Source organism: Anolis carolinensis, chromosome 5 (genome assembly GCF_035594765.1).
Source record: "Anolis carolinensis isolate JA03-04 chromosome 5, rAnoCar3.1.pri, whole genome shotgun sequence".
NCBI lineage: Eukaryota > Metazoa > Chordata > Lepidosauria > Squamata > Dactyloidae > Anolis > Anolis carolinensis.
In genome coordinates, this window is record NC_085845.1 from 93,902,797 (window position 1) to 93,917,521 (window position 14,725).

At 36.0% G+C, this 14,725-nt stretch overlaps 1 protein-coding gene across 5 annotated transcripts in view; it reads left to right on the plus strand.

The window, feature by feature from the left end:
- Positions 1-14,725, plus strand: part of sema3d (semaphorin 3D) — a 374,840-nt gene that overhangs the window by 328,404 nt on the left and 31,711 nt on the right. For all 5 annotated transcript variants that reach the window (XM_062981839.1, XM_062981837.1, XM_062981840.1 and 2 more), the window contains 2 exons: positions 5,697-5,919; positions 10,499-10,587. In XM_062981839.1, the coding sequence (XP_062837909.1) occupies positions 5,697-5,919; positions 10,499-10,587 (312 nt within the window). The remainder of the gene's footprint in view (positions 1-5,696; positions 5,920-10,498; positions 10,588-14,725) is intronic.

Here is a 14,725-nt window from a genome sequence, read left to right on the forward strand (position 1 = left end):
TTATGTTCTAGCTCCACCTGGCAGGAAATATGGGAATTAACCAGTTAGTATGAGAAGATTAAATCTAGAATTCTGGAAACGTTAATATCCATTGGGACCACAGATAAGTGGTTTCAGCATTGTGGTATATCCCTAGCTATAATGCTTTCTTCAAGGAATGGTAGTCATCAATTGGATTGAATAAAATTTCACATTATGGTATGTATATTATATACTCTTCATGGGACGTCAAAGAATTGCATATTTTTTCCAATACCTGCATTATTCATTTCGTCTCATAAATTAAGTTTTCCCTTCATGGTGTTATGTGACATTATGTCTTTCATAGTATTAGGTGTGTATTTGTGATGTGTGTGTTGTGTGTGTGGTGTGTGTGTGTAGGATTCACTCCATATTCTTGCTGCTTCCCAGCCTTCGTCATGGATCTAAGAAATGGGAAAACTACAGAATTGTACCACAGATATCCCATATATGCAGATCTCATGGTTTTTAATATTTATTTTGCTTTATTTTTCTATCTCTCCATCTTGTCTTTTCTTTGTCTTACCTGGTTATGCTAGAATGAATTCTATTCCTTCACAGCAGCACTATTTTCATAGCGGAAAATAATCTTATGACAGCCCAGGCACTGGCTAGCTGTCCAGAAGATGGTAATAACTCATTATATGCCAGAGGTGTGCCAAACTTGTCACAGCAAGATGGGAGAACAGTTGAGTCTGTACACAAAACATATTATTCAGAAATATATTGTTAATTTGGATTAGTAGTTGTTGCAACTAGCATTCCATTAGTGCGCCCTTCCCTTCCCAAACAGATGCATGAAGAAAAAAAGATAGGCACTGGAATGTTAATGTTGCCAAAGGTCTGAAGCTTAAAGATTGACACAAGGACTTGCTCTCAAAATCAATGGCTATGTCTATGTAAGAGTATTGAGCTTTATGCCTGGAGTTTTTGATTAGCAAATCATGGGACCTAGAATGCCTCACATTAACTCACTTGAACCTGAGCTGTTACGTCTTAGAAAACATTGCAGAGTTCTTACTTGTATGGAGCACCTGAATGCATTCATCTACTGAAATGTGGATGCTATTTTCCATGGGCCCATGCTCATTGAATGAAGTCCAATGGGCAAAGACATTGTGACATAGATCAGATGAGGTCTATGTAATATTGAGGGCCAGGCTATTGACATGGATGACATTGTCACAAACATACTGGAAAGGTTTTGTTTTCCATTAATCATATGGAACCCAGCCCATTTGTGTAATACATATTGAAGGTTTGTTGTTAATATGATTCAAATATAGGAATAAGATTGGAAACATAGGCTTAGGAAGAGATTTTTTTTTTATCCATGGCTATAATTTGTTGTAAAGATGGTTACAATATATTATCCTTTGACATATAACTACATACAGTAGAGTCTCACTTATCCAACATAAACGGGCTGGCAGAATGTTGGATTAGTGAATATGTTGGATAATAAGGAGGCATTAAGGAAAAGCCTACTAAACATCAAATTAGGTTATGATTTTACAAATTAAGCACCAAAACATCATGTTATACAACAAATTTGACAGAAAAAGTGGTTCAATACACAGTAATGCTATGTAGTAATTACTGTATTTACGAATTTAGCACCAAAATATCATGATGTATTGAAAACATTGACTACAAAAATGTGTTGGATAATCCAGAATGTTGCATAAGCAAGTGTTGGATAAGTGAGACTCTACTGTATGTGTAATTCGGAAACACTGGAAGAACAATGCCTATGATCAGGAGGCTTACATCATATAGACCCTGTATGAATTTTAAAAAGAAATCAATCTCCATAAGAGTTGAACACATTACATGGCTTCACTGCACATGTACTACATTGCAGCTTTTCTCCTGCTCTCTTTCTCCTTTCTAAATCTCAGTTTGAGATAGTTGAAAAAAAGTTTATAGATTTTTATACATATCTCATTGATTCATTTTGTTGGTTTAAAATTGATTCCACCTACCTATGTTTATTAGGTGCAAGAATAAAAGAAGTCCCACTGAAAAAGCTGATGTCAACTGTATAGGGGTTGTTGCCTTTTTCTGTTATGTGGCGTTCCACAAGGGGCCATTCTATCCGTAATGCTTTTTAACATTTACATGAAATTGATGGGAGAGACTATCTGGAGACATGGGACAGGGTATCCTGATGACACCCAAATATATTTGTCTAAAAACAGCCTTAGCTATGAATAGTATGCTGCCTTCTCTGAATGAATGCCTGTGGGAAGAAATGATCTTAATAAAGGAAACAAATTAAAACTAAACCCAGATAAGACAAAGGTACCTAAGAGTCTTAATCTGGGGGTGAAGGTGCATCAACCAGTTCTGGGTGGGGTTACACTCTGGGTGGGGTTACACCTTCATTCCCAGATTAATACTCTTAAGTACTTTTTGTCTTGTCTTACCTTTGTTGATTTGTTTTAACTATTGTGCAAGGATAGGCAGGTATCACATATAATAATAATAATAATAATAATAATAATAATAATAATAATAATAGCACAACAAAACATTGCATGGAAAGTTCCTTGACAAAATTGAAGGAAAAGCTGATAAGGAGAAGACCTGGCTATGGCTCACGAATGGGACCCTGAAGAAGGAGACAGAAGGCCTGGTCCTTGCAGCCCAGGAGCAAGCCATCAGAACAAATGCAATTAAGGCCAAGATCGAAAAATCAGCTGAAAAATGCAGACTGTGCAAGGAACCATTGATCATATCCTCAGCTGCTGTAAGAAAATCGCACAGACAGACTACAAACAGAGGCACAACTATGTGGCCCAAATGATTCATTGGAACTTATGCCTCAAGTACCACCTCCCAGCAGTAAAGAACTGGTGGGATCACAAACCTGCAAAAGTATTGGAAAATGAGTACGCAAAGATACTGTGAGACTTCCGAATCCAGACTGACAAAGTTCTGGAACACAACACACCAGACATCACAGTTGTGGAAAAGAAAAAGGTTTGGATCATTGATGTTGCCATCCCAGGTGACAGTCGCATTGACAAAAAACAACAGGAAAAACTCAGCCGCTACCAGGACCTCAAGATTGAACTCCAAAGACTCTGGCAGAAAGCAGTGCAGGTGGTCCCGGCGGTGATCGGCACATTGGGTGCTGTGCCAAAAGATCTCAGATGGCATTTGGAAACAATAGACATTGACAAAATTACGATCTGCCAACTGCAAAAGGCCACCCTACTGGAATCTGCGCGCATCATCTGAAAATACATCATACATGCGTCTGTCCCTGTCTCGGTTCTATGTGTATATGGGCATTGAATGTTTGCCCTATGATCTACCCCGAGTCCCCTTCGGGGTGAGAAGGGCGGAATATAAATACTGTAAATAAATAAATAAATAAATAAATATTAGTATTATTATAACCCCAATCAACTGTATTTTAGATTGTAATTAAATATTATTCATTATGATGCTGTATTTTTATAATGTCCTGTAGCCAATAGTAGTAAAAATAAATGAATCCAACTCAACCATCTATGCCAATGATGGGCAACCTTTTGCGCTTGGTGTGTCAAAATTCACCAAAAAACCTAGCATGACTTGAGTGGTGTGTCACTTCGAGAAAAAACCCATAATTTTGCAATATGTATAGTTTAAATAACAAAAATATATAATTGTAATATATAACTGTATTTAATAAATCAAAAACTATTTACTGCCATTATTTCCATGTACAACAATCTATGGTACCTCTTGCAGTTTCCACGCTGATTTATCTCTATTCTAGTTTCAATGTAGTCATGAATAATGAATAAAATAATAATAATAATAATAATAATAATAATAATAATAATAATATTAATAATATAGTAATAAAATGATAATATACTACAATAATAATAGAATAATAATGTGCATAATTCCCATGGAGTAAACAACAAAACCACTGGACCAAATCACACCAAATTTGGCCACAAAAGACATAGTCATTCAATCAATCTGCATGCGGCAGTGTGTCAGCAAAAATGGCTAGGCGTGTCAGTGTTGACATGCATGTCATAGGTTGGCCATCACTGATCTATGCTGAACAAACTGATTCCCTATCATTATATTTTATGGTATGTACGGCCACAGTCAATGATATATAATTTTCTAATGTAGATAATGTTCTATCACTTGAGAACCAGAATAAAGGAATTGTTGCAGTGTGATTTAATGCAGTGAGTCTGCATTCATTCCAATATTTTGCAGAGAAGTAATCATGTTAGTTGTAGTAAACCCAACAAAATATCTTGGCACTCAAAAGACTAAAAACTCTATAATACAATAAGCTTATTGTGGACCATGGTCCAGTTTATTTACATTGCTGTTTTGCCTATAGCAGTCACAAGAGGGCAGTGTGTCTTTGCAGTTGTAGTTAAGGAATACTTTAAAAGCACGTTGGACATATTTCTGTCTTGATTAAATCCGGATCAAGGAGACAATTGTTTTATGATCCTACCTGCAGATTTTCTACCTGTAGTGCCTTGAAATGCTGGACATGACTTATGAAATACATTACACTTAGATTGTTGCTGAGAGAAAAAGTTTAATTAATCAATTTCCATTATTTTAGTTCATCCTGTCATTGATGGCAGTAGTATGAGGATAGTACTCTGACATTAAGTGCAACCCTACTGGGTTTATACAGCAAAAGTCAAACTGCTACAAGATGCAAATAAAAATTTTGTACACTAAGTTTTTTTGCTATTTCCCAGTACTCTTTAGTAGTTATCAAAAAGATCCACTGATTTGCTAATCCCAGTAAATAGAAACGGGATGCCTTTTGGCCAAATTGCACACCTCTACTGAAAACAGGTTGATTAGTGTATCTCTAAGCAAAACATTGATGATCCCCATTGTCTGTTTGTAAATAATCATAAAAATAAATGTGGTTTCACTGGGGCAATGTACTTTAGATTGTGGTGTTACCAGAGTTTAGAGGTACCAAGTTACATCTAATATAGTTGTATGCAACTAGTTATTCGGGATAACAAGGTTTTACCAACGTCATATTGCAAAAGTAATAGAAGAAAAAGTTTTTTCCTAGTTATTTTTGAAATGGTTATCTTAGAGATATTTTGACCAAAAAAAAAAAAACACAAGCCATTAACTTATCAATAGTAAGAAGTTTTTCATTTTTTAAAAAAAAATTAACAGAAAGTAATAGACAATGAATAGATAGTACTGCAAGTAGCAGTTATGAGTTATTTTCTCAATGCTGCAATGAGAAATGGGAGTGGATTACCCTCCATCATAAAAATGTTGTAAAGCAATACAATGCTTTTCGGTTGGAAAGATTAGCCATTTACAAGAAATGTTGTCCAAGGGACACCTGACTTTATTTACTCAATCTTTGAGGAGGCTCTTTCCATTTAGACTTATTTATTAGACAATGCTTTTGACACGAAATAAATAAATAACTCTTCATTATTGTAATGAGTAATGAGAAAAATACTTGTATAGGTTTGATATAGACTAGACAGAAGTTGAGCATCAATTGCATGGTGATATGGTGATCATTTTTAAACCATTTCTAGTTTAGTTGCTTTATATAGACAACCAAGCCAAAAACTATATACAAACTTATACATGCTGCAGGAAAAGAAGGAAAATTTATCTGGTTTTTCTCTTCTGAATTTGTTGTTTAGTGTCCCAGCAAAACATACGACCCCTTAATCAAGTCCACCAGAGATTTTCCTGATGATGTCATTAGCTTCATAAAACGTCATCCAGTGATGCACAAATCAGTCTATCCAGTAACTGGAGCCCCCGTATTTACTCAAATCAACGTGGACTACAGACTGACTCAAATTGTGGTGGATCGTGTTATGGCTGAAGATGGGCAGTATGATGTCATGTTCCTTGGGACAGGTAAGATTGGAAAGTAGAATAATGGAAAGTATGACATGTGTCCTATTTTGATGTTTCATCTTTCTTCAAAATGAATTTTATATACATAGAATCTTAGAAATTTAAAGTTTTAAGAGATCACAAGGGCCATACTAGGCCCAACCCCATGGAAGAATATCCCACTGTCAGTCTGCTCTTACCATTGGGAAGTTTTTCCAAAGGCGACACTTTGAGTCTTTGAGTCTCCTTGGTGGAGAGAAAAATTGAGATATAAACCAACATTATTATTATTATTATTATTATTATTATTATTATTATTATTATTATTATTCAAGTAAGGAACAGGTTTGTGTATTTTTTTTATTTTTGTGTAAAAGGGAGAAATTCGACAGGTATTGTTTGCATGGCTTTAAACCATCCTTTCAAAAAACTGAGCTTTCTTTAATGGGAAGGGTCTGTAGGAATAGGATTCAGCATCTTGTATAACTCCTTTAAAGTTCAGACTGAAATCCAGAGTAGCTTCATCACTTTACTGATATTGAGCCACCACCCATCACTGAGATTAATCCTTAGGAGACTAGTTTTTCTAGGCCTAATCCATATAAGAGAAAATACATATTGTATGCTGTATCAGTCATATAAATGATTGGAACTGAGAAATGCCTGACATAGAATGGAGGAGGGTGCAGAAGTACACCCCTGCTGTAGTTCCTATTGTCCTAGAGAGAGGGGTTTATATGAAGTTAAAGAATGGCATTCACTTCCCAAAAGGAAGCCTGCTTATTTCTTGAGCATTACATTGTTTTAACAACTGTATGTATTCAAAGCTATTCACTTCGGTTCTGTTTTCTTTAGCCATAGTTAAGGCCTGGTTGTCAGTTGGCAGTGAAATTGTGGTTTCAAGGCTCATGCCAACCATAGTTTGGGTAACACATTGTTGAACATCAAAAGTCTGCATTGCACAAAGTGTGGCTGCCAGTTTCCCCTCCTGTCTGGCTTCTTCTCTCATAACTATTGTAGCTGATATTTAAGGCAGATCTTAATCAGCACACTGAAATGTTTTAATCAGAAATAAAGCAAAAAAGCACATACCATCTAAGTATTATGATTTAAACTACTTTAATTCATACATAGCCTTAGTGCCATTGTTGTTCTTCATTCAAACAGATATTTGCAGTCAGTAGGTGGCAGTCCATAATTTCAACAGAGCCCAGGAAAGATTGCAAAATCTAAATAGTTAGAACTAAGATTCCTAAGAGTAAAAATTAGAAAAGTTCCTTTTATGGACTGAAACTTTCAGAAACCCCTTCCAGATAGCATAGCTATGGCCATTCTCGCTGTAGGATTCTAGGAGCATTGATCCAAAACAGAACCTTTTCCCATCTTCTGCCTGCACGTATATTATTTTAAAGATATTATATGTAAAGTCAAAGCAGAGTAAACCATACCTTGCAGTCAGAAGCACAATCCTATGCTGTGTAGAGGCCAGGATGTTTGGCTGAGGGTTAAAAACAAGACATCTACAAAACACATAGTATGGCTTTGTCAAGTAACCATTTTTCTGCCTATCTTGAATCATGAGTGTTCTGTTCAGGTAAGTGATTTTGGATCCTGTGATGGGGAGCAAAGGGCATTTTGGAAACACACCCCTTTCAATTTTCTGTACTAAAAGGAAATATAAAGCGTCAGGCAAAGAAATAAATATTGAGATTTTCTAAGTTTGTGTACAGAATGGATAGTAAGGAGATTTAGCAGATTGTGTTCAGAATGTGACTTTAGATCTCAAAAATGTCCAGAGACCCTTTCACAGTATAGCATTATAGTCCTAAGATTCCATTTCAACTACCATGATTCCATCTGATGAAATCTTGGGACTTGTGATTTACAGAGAGGCATTTGGAATTCTGGGACAGGAAGCTTCAGTATCTCACCAAGCATCACATCCCATGGTTTTGTAGGAGGCTGACATAATAGTCACAATAGAATAATACCACTATAATTGGGAATTGGGAAAGGGCTATTATTATTATTATTATTATTATTATTATTATTATTATTATTATTATCATCATCATCATCATCATCATCATCATCATTATAATCATCATCATCATCATCCCAGGTAGCACTTCCTCTCTATTCTGGATATTTTTATTTTTATGAAAAATTTTCACTTCTGAGATTCTTTACACTGAACAGATACACAGAAAAAAATGCATTGGGGAAAGAAGGAGAGACGATTGGCAGTGGCTATATGATAATAGTTCATGTGTGTGTAGGATTCCATTGGTCACAAGTCATCTCTACTTAGTCTTTCTTGAAATAGGCAGGCCAGTAAAAGAAGATGTTTCTGTTTACATCAACTCATTAATCCCTCATATTTACCCCAGTTTGCTGTGTTCTAATTAGGAATGATCTTCTTCATATGTTTTTTTCTCAAAGGAAATAATGAGTAATTTTAGTAATTTTTCTTCCAGCTTTGAGAAAGTGCCTGAAAACTACACCATTTCTGAGGTCTATTTCCAATTTAGAACTTACTCTGCAGAAAATTCACTTGTGGTAGTTTTGCTCCAAAAACAGCATTTTCTATCAAGGAAATATAATAATAATAATAATAATAATAATAATAATAATAATAATAATAATAATAATAATAATGTTATATTTTCTGCTCTTGGACTATATTGTGCTATAAGACATAAATTGATGTATCCCAAACACAGTCCTAGTATTTCAGTGAGACATAGATCTACACAGATTTTTACCACCATAATATACACATTTACTAAAATGTATGTGCCATTGTATCGAATGACACTTAATTCCAGACAATTTTTGTAGGACTTCAGTCTAAAAAGTGTTAGGTCTATGAGATTATTTATCATTAGAGTTTTCAATCAATTCAACTCACATTTATACATGTTGTATCTCAGTGCCTTTTTCCTTTATCAGTCAAGGGTTTCCACTTGAAGTAAAGTAATAGGAACTGTTACCTTTGTCAAATGGGACAGCGTGCAGCATTTTAAACTTATTGCAATAAAAAGGTTCAATAAAGTATCTTTTTGTATGCTCATTCCCAGATTTGATTTTCAGTTAGTCATTTCCAAGATCTTTGTGTGTTTAATCACTTCCATATGAATATCCCATGTGTAGCTTTGGAATACTAGACAACAAGGGAGGGAAAGCACTGGAAGTAACCCAGGATAGTTGGTTGCAGGGCCATTGCTGTTTCCATGGAGTGAAGTTTGCATAACACTTTTATGAAGTATGAGTGACAAGCAGACTAAAGTTCTGCAACACTCAGGAAATATTGTTAGTTCATGCTTGGAGGATGCTTAAATGTTTAAGGCATGAACATTCAGAGAGATCTGAATGAAATATTTATCTTCTTCCATAATTTAGAGTCCCCATATCACAAGACTGAGAGTGTGTGTGGTGTAGTGTTTTGAGCATTGGACTACTACTCTGGAGATCAGGGTTTCAATCCCCATTTGGCCATGAAACCCACTGGGTGTCCTTGGTCAAGTCACAGCCTCAGAAGAAGCAATGTTAAACCTCTTCTGAACAAATTTTGTGAACCATGTCCTGTGATATTTATTGTATTGCCATAGGTCAGGAATGACTTGAAGGCACACAACAACAGCATAGCACAGGTGGGCAAACAAGATGGAAATAAATATGCTTTGTCAATGAATCCATCTGTGTCTGCAATAATCTGGAGTTAATGAAATGTAATGGGATTTGTTTGAATACAGTTGCTATACACACAGGTTTTCTATCATAAAATTCTCATGGTACTCAGAATAAAGATCCTTTTTGGCTCTCACTCTCGATCCCACATATTCTTCTCCACTGCCCACTCTACCAGGAACTAAGATCAAGCTTGCTACTGCAAGTTATAGATTTTATGAAACACCAAACAGTGCCAGACAAAGTAATCATGCTTTTAAATTCCCAAGATTTTAACTGTTGCCTCACAGTGGCAGGTTTCTGAATGAAGTCTGCAAATTGAATGTATGACAAATATGAAGTTTTCTACTGTAGAATATATTCTGTTATATATGCTAATAAAGGCTTATTGGATTGGATTGGTTCTCACTCTGAATGCGTACACACCATACTGGAATTACATGTATAGCTTCTTTTTATGTAATGGTAGTATTAGACAACACAATCTCAAATTTTCTTGTTAAGAATTAGGTATCCACATGCCAGCTGTGCAGCCAGCTATGTAGAACAAGGGTAGGAGCCTTTTGCTGTCTAGATGTTTTGCATTTCAGCTCCCTTAGGCCTCAATCAATGAATGTCATCTGTGGGAAGGGATTGTGGGTGCTGATGCCCACAAGATTTCAAGACCCAAATATCCTTCGACCCTGATGAAAGGAAAGAAAAACGGATGCAATATGACACAGATCTGTCTGAAAACTGTTGAGTAAGAAGAGAAAACTCTATTCGAGGCTGCTGCTTTTGGTGGCATTTCCACATGGAAGATTGTATCTAAAGGAGAAGAAATATATATTTACAAATTAAGAAACAGACTGTTTCCAATGTGTCAACACATAATCACTTGGTTTCCATCTACAATATTCCTTTCTTTCAGATGTTGGAACAGTACTAAAAGTTTTGAGCATAACGAAAGAGAAGTGGGACATGGAGGAAGTGGTACTGGAGGAGTTACAGATATTTAAGGTAATATTAAATACCACCTGAGTACATTGAATGAAAATCGGCACTTGAAAAATGTGAGGTGTTTCAAGAAAAATATGGACCAGTGTTGTTACTTTTAAAGGCACATGAGAAAGGGATTGATTACTTTTTATAAAAGAGAGATTTGCTAACATTTATGTTAACATTCTATAGAAGTGACATCGAGAAAAACAAAATCTAAATGCTCACAGCAGGAATGACACTGAAGTTTATATGATGTCAAAGCTGAGGTATGTTTTCAAGTTCCTGCTTGGGCAAAACATCTCTAGTAATTTCAAGTGAAGCCAGAATAATTTTGATCACACTTGCCAAATTACTCATGGTGGAAGATACACGTATTCCAAGTAGTAGTGTTTGCTCTGGGCTGTTGATCAAGATAGCATCGTTGCCAGTAATTATGATGTAGTGAGATGTTCTTGATATATTTATCATTCATTTTCATCACAATCTTTAGAAAGTCAATTTCAGGTCAAACCTTTGGCCTCCCCACAGCATTCTGATGACTTTGAAAGCTGGTGAAATGCCATTTCCCTAAGCCTCTCTGGATTTTCCCCCCTATAAGTAAATTTCCCCATATGCTTTTGATACTTTGGCCAAAGGGATGGACTACTTCTTGCTTTAAAGCTCCCAATGTCATTTTACTGCCATGGACACCAATGGCACTTCATTCCACTTTGAAAATGCCAAGAATGCTCGACTACTGCCAAGTAATCTGGAATTTTGTGGCATGTACCAATTTGCTGCATATTTACTACATCACGTCAAAGGGAAAAGTGCCAGATCAGATTTAATACCAAACAGGGCTATTAGCTCAGCAGATGTTCCTCCACATTATAAATTATGCCTCTTATTTAGAAAGGAAAAATAGAAAAAGGAACGTAGCTATGGTCCATATTATTTATGCAAAGCCACCACAAAATTACATCATTTGATGTAGAATTTCTCTATGTATGTGGCCACAAGGTGTTGGGTGTTGTCTTCCTTTCAGCTCATGGAGGGACTATTGGAAGAGTGCTGTTTAGCTTGAAAATATAGTTATTATATTTACCCATGTATAAGTCAACTTGATATATACGTCAATGGCAGATTTTGGTACCAAAATTATTGATTTCATTTTAACCAAAGAGAAATCAAAGGGAAAACTTTGGGATATGTAACAAACCTTGTTCTGTCCTTCTCAAATGCATAGAGAGACATATTTAGAAAGATCTAAAGATAAAGAGAAGATCTGTTTATTTGAAGGGTTACATGGGTTGGAGTGGGGATTTGCATTGTTGATATCAAAATGTCTGCACTGATAAAAATACAGATAGATAAAATGAGGAAAAATAATGACAATGCAATTTGAAAAGTGGGAAATAGAAGAGCAAGGAAAGCTAAGCTACTTTCCTCTGTTAATGTGAAGGCAGTGACAAAAGATTGAGGTGATCAGCTCTTAACATATTGCTCTTCTTTTACCCAAACTGGAGAAAGAAAGGCAGTCCTCCCTTCTTCTTTCATACTTTTTCTGGCCCAATTGGTGATACGTGAATAATGTAAGGGAATCTAAAGAATGCAATGTTTGAAGTGGCTTGAAGCAATGGTGGCCATTTTTAACAAGTGCTTTCTGCATAAAATTCTCTGTAGTGACCATTTTTAATAAGGGCTTACTATGAAAGCCTATCTTCCCTGTTACTTCCTGTCACTCTGTTCAAACATTGATCCATGTATAAGATGATTTTGGGGGATGAGTTTTTGTAAAAAGACAATGATTGATCTACAAATATACCTGAACGAGAAGCTTCCATATCCCCCAAAAAATGTTTTCAGCAAGTGATGATATGTAGGCAACTAGGAATAAAAGAGCAGATGAACCATCACAGACACAGAGTCTACATCTGCACCTCACTTCATGTCCAGCAAATTTCTTTTCCATGAGTGCAGTTCACTCATTCAGCTCTCAAGCCGTAAAGCATGATTCTTGGCCAGGGAGAACAGAAACCCTTGCACCATTTTGAAACTGCTTAGATGATCAAATGAATCTTCCTGTATTTCAGGAAAGTACTTTATGGGATTGCTGGTAGTTTAAAAAATTGGGGATTACGAACTATCAAAAATTATTAAAAAGTTGGTAAAATATCTTTGGAATGTTGAGAAGAATGCTGGGATAATGAGAATCTTTGCATTTTAGGATTTACTCTGTACACAATTTGCATGTAGCGATTTTAAGGGGAAAGTTTCACTTTCTCCTCAGGAAAAAACATTTTGTAAACAGAAGAATGAAATATCATGCTGCAATTGTGACTCATTCTATACAAAATTTCATGTGGATAATTTGTACAGAAAATAGAATTTTCTTTGCAGAAAAAAAATCAATGCAGCAATATTATTCTTTGTGCACAAAATGCTGTTACCTTTTTTTAAAAAAATGTTGCTAAAGTGCAAATTTGGGGCAGAATATGTACCAAATTGCAAAATGCCTTCCAGAACTGCACAGAATTTGGAGACTTTTTTCTAGCAGGAAGAAAAATGTAAGATTACTTATGGCTTCTTTTGAAAAGAAAATGAGTGAAATATTACACCACTATGAAAACATATGCTAAGCTTTCTGAAAGAAGGCTATCAGTATAACTTGCCAAATAAATAATAAGTTATCCAAAGATGTACTTTGGCAAAAGAATGTTTCCTAAGATTGATTTTCTTGCCAGCCTGGAATATACATTAATATAGGAAGAAGACACCCCAAAATTAAGTTATTGTGTAGCAAGAGACTTTTCATCCTAAAAGTACTAGCTCAGTTATACTGATTGTGTGATTTTCCCAAAATAAGTATCATAGATAAAATGCCTATACATTCTCTGGCAGGGATTACAAAAGCCAGCTTCACTTCAGGGTGAAATGTAGGACAGGTATAGGATTTAGGACAAGAAGATCATAATCATGTAGTATCATATATATATATGATATATATATATTTGTGGATAAAACTGGATCTTCACTACCATTCAATGCAGATTAGCATTGTTGAACTGCATTATATGGGTCTGCACTGCCCATATCATGCAGTTCCAAATTTTATTTTTTGGCAGAGTAGATGCAGCCCTAGTCATCTGCATATTTTGTGGAGGAAAAATGATGGATTTTAATACAACCTATGTAGAAGTTGAAATTATTCTGCCAAGAGGAGAAAGATCTAGTGCTGTCTCAGTTGGTCGGCATTGCAATTTTCCTAAAGGGCATTCAAAAAGATATTTCACCACTGTCCTCAGAGAACTGAGTGGTTCCTTTTGTGATAAAAGTTAAAGTACAGTATTACTATTCTTATTGTAAAAGGAACCATCCCTTTATTTGGATAGAGTGAAAAAAGATGAGAGCTGGTCTCAGGAGAACCTAAAAGATGTACCCCCTCTACTGTCTGCCATGGTATCACTTCAGGTTATATTCAATGTCTGGGTGGGAAAATGGTGGTAGTAACCCTTTAGTATTTTCCCTCAAAGGAGTTCTAAGAACCTCATCACATTGATGAGGGGCAGCGGGGTGATTCACTAGCTTCTGTTTACATATCCGTGGGGAAATTCTGGTGCCACGCACCACGTCTCGCCAGCAGCTACCATTACATAGGAAGCCTCCCATGTTCTGGGTGAAGCATCATAGGATATTTGCACCACAGTTGATCCATGGAACCCCACTGGGAGTGTGCATCATGTAATAGGCAGTGTGGGACTCTTTGGATCAACTGTGCTGTAAGCATTCTAGGACGCTTGCGAAGACACATGTGATGAAGCCATAAGAGACTAGAAGGGGTTGATGCTTCTTTTAGGTTTTCCTGGAATACAGTAAGCTATCACTTTTTTCCACTTTACTCCAACAAGAGGATATTTCCTTTGTTGATAAGAGTTAAGGTACAGTACATACACTGACATGTGACTCAGTCAACCCAGGGTTTTGGGGTCAATCTTTAGGCTAAAATTTCTAGATTTATACAATTAACATGGACAGTAATTAACTAGAGTCCAGTCATTATCTTTCATCCTAAACCTGGCCACAAGAATGTTTTGAGGACATAACTATGTCCATGTACCAAATCTGAGGAGTGGATAAAGGCATCTGGTTGCAAGAGACAGCATTCTTTTCCAGCAGC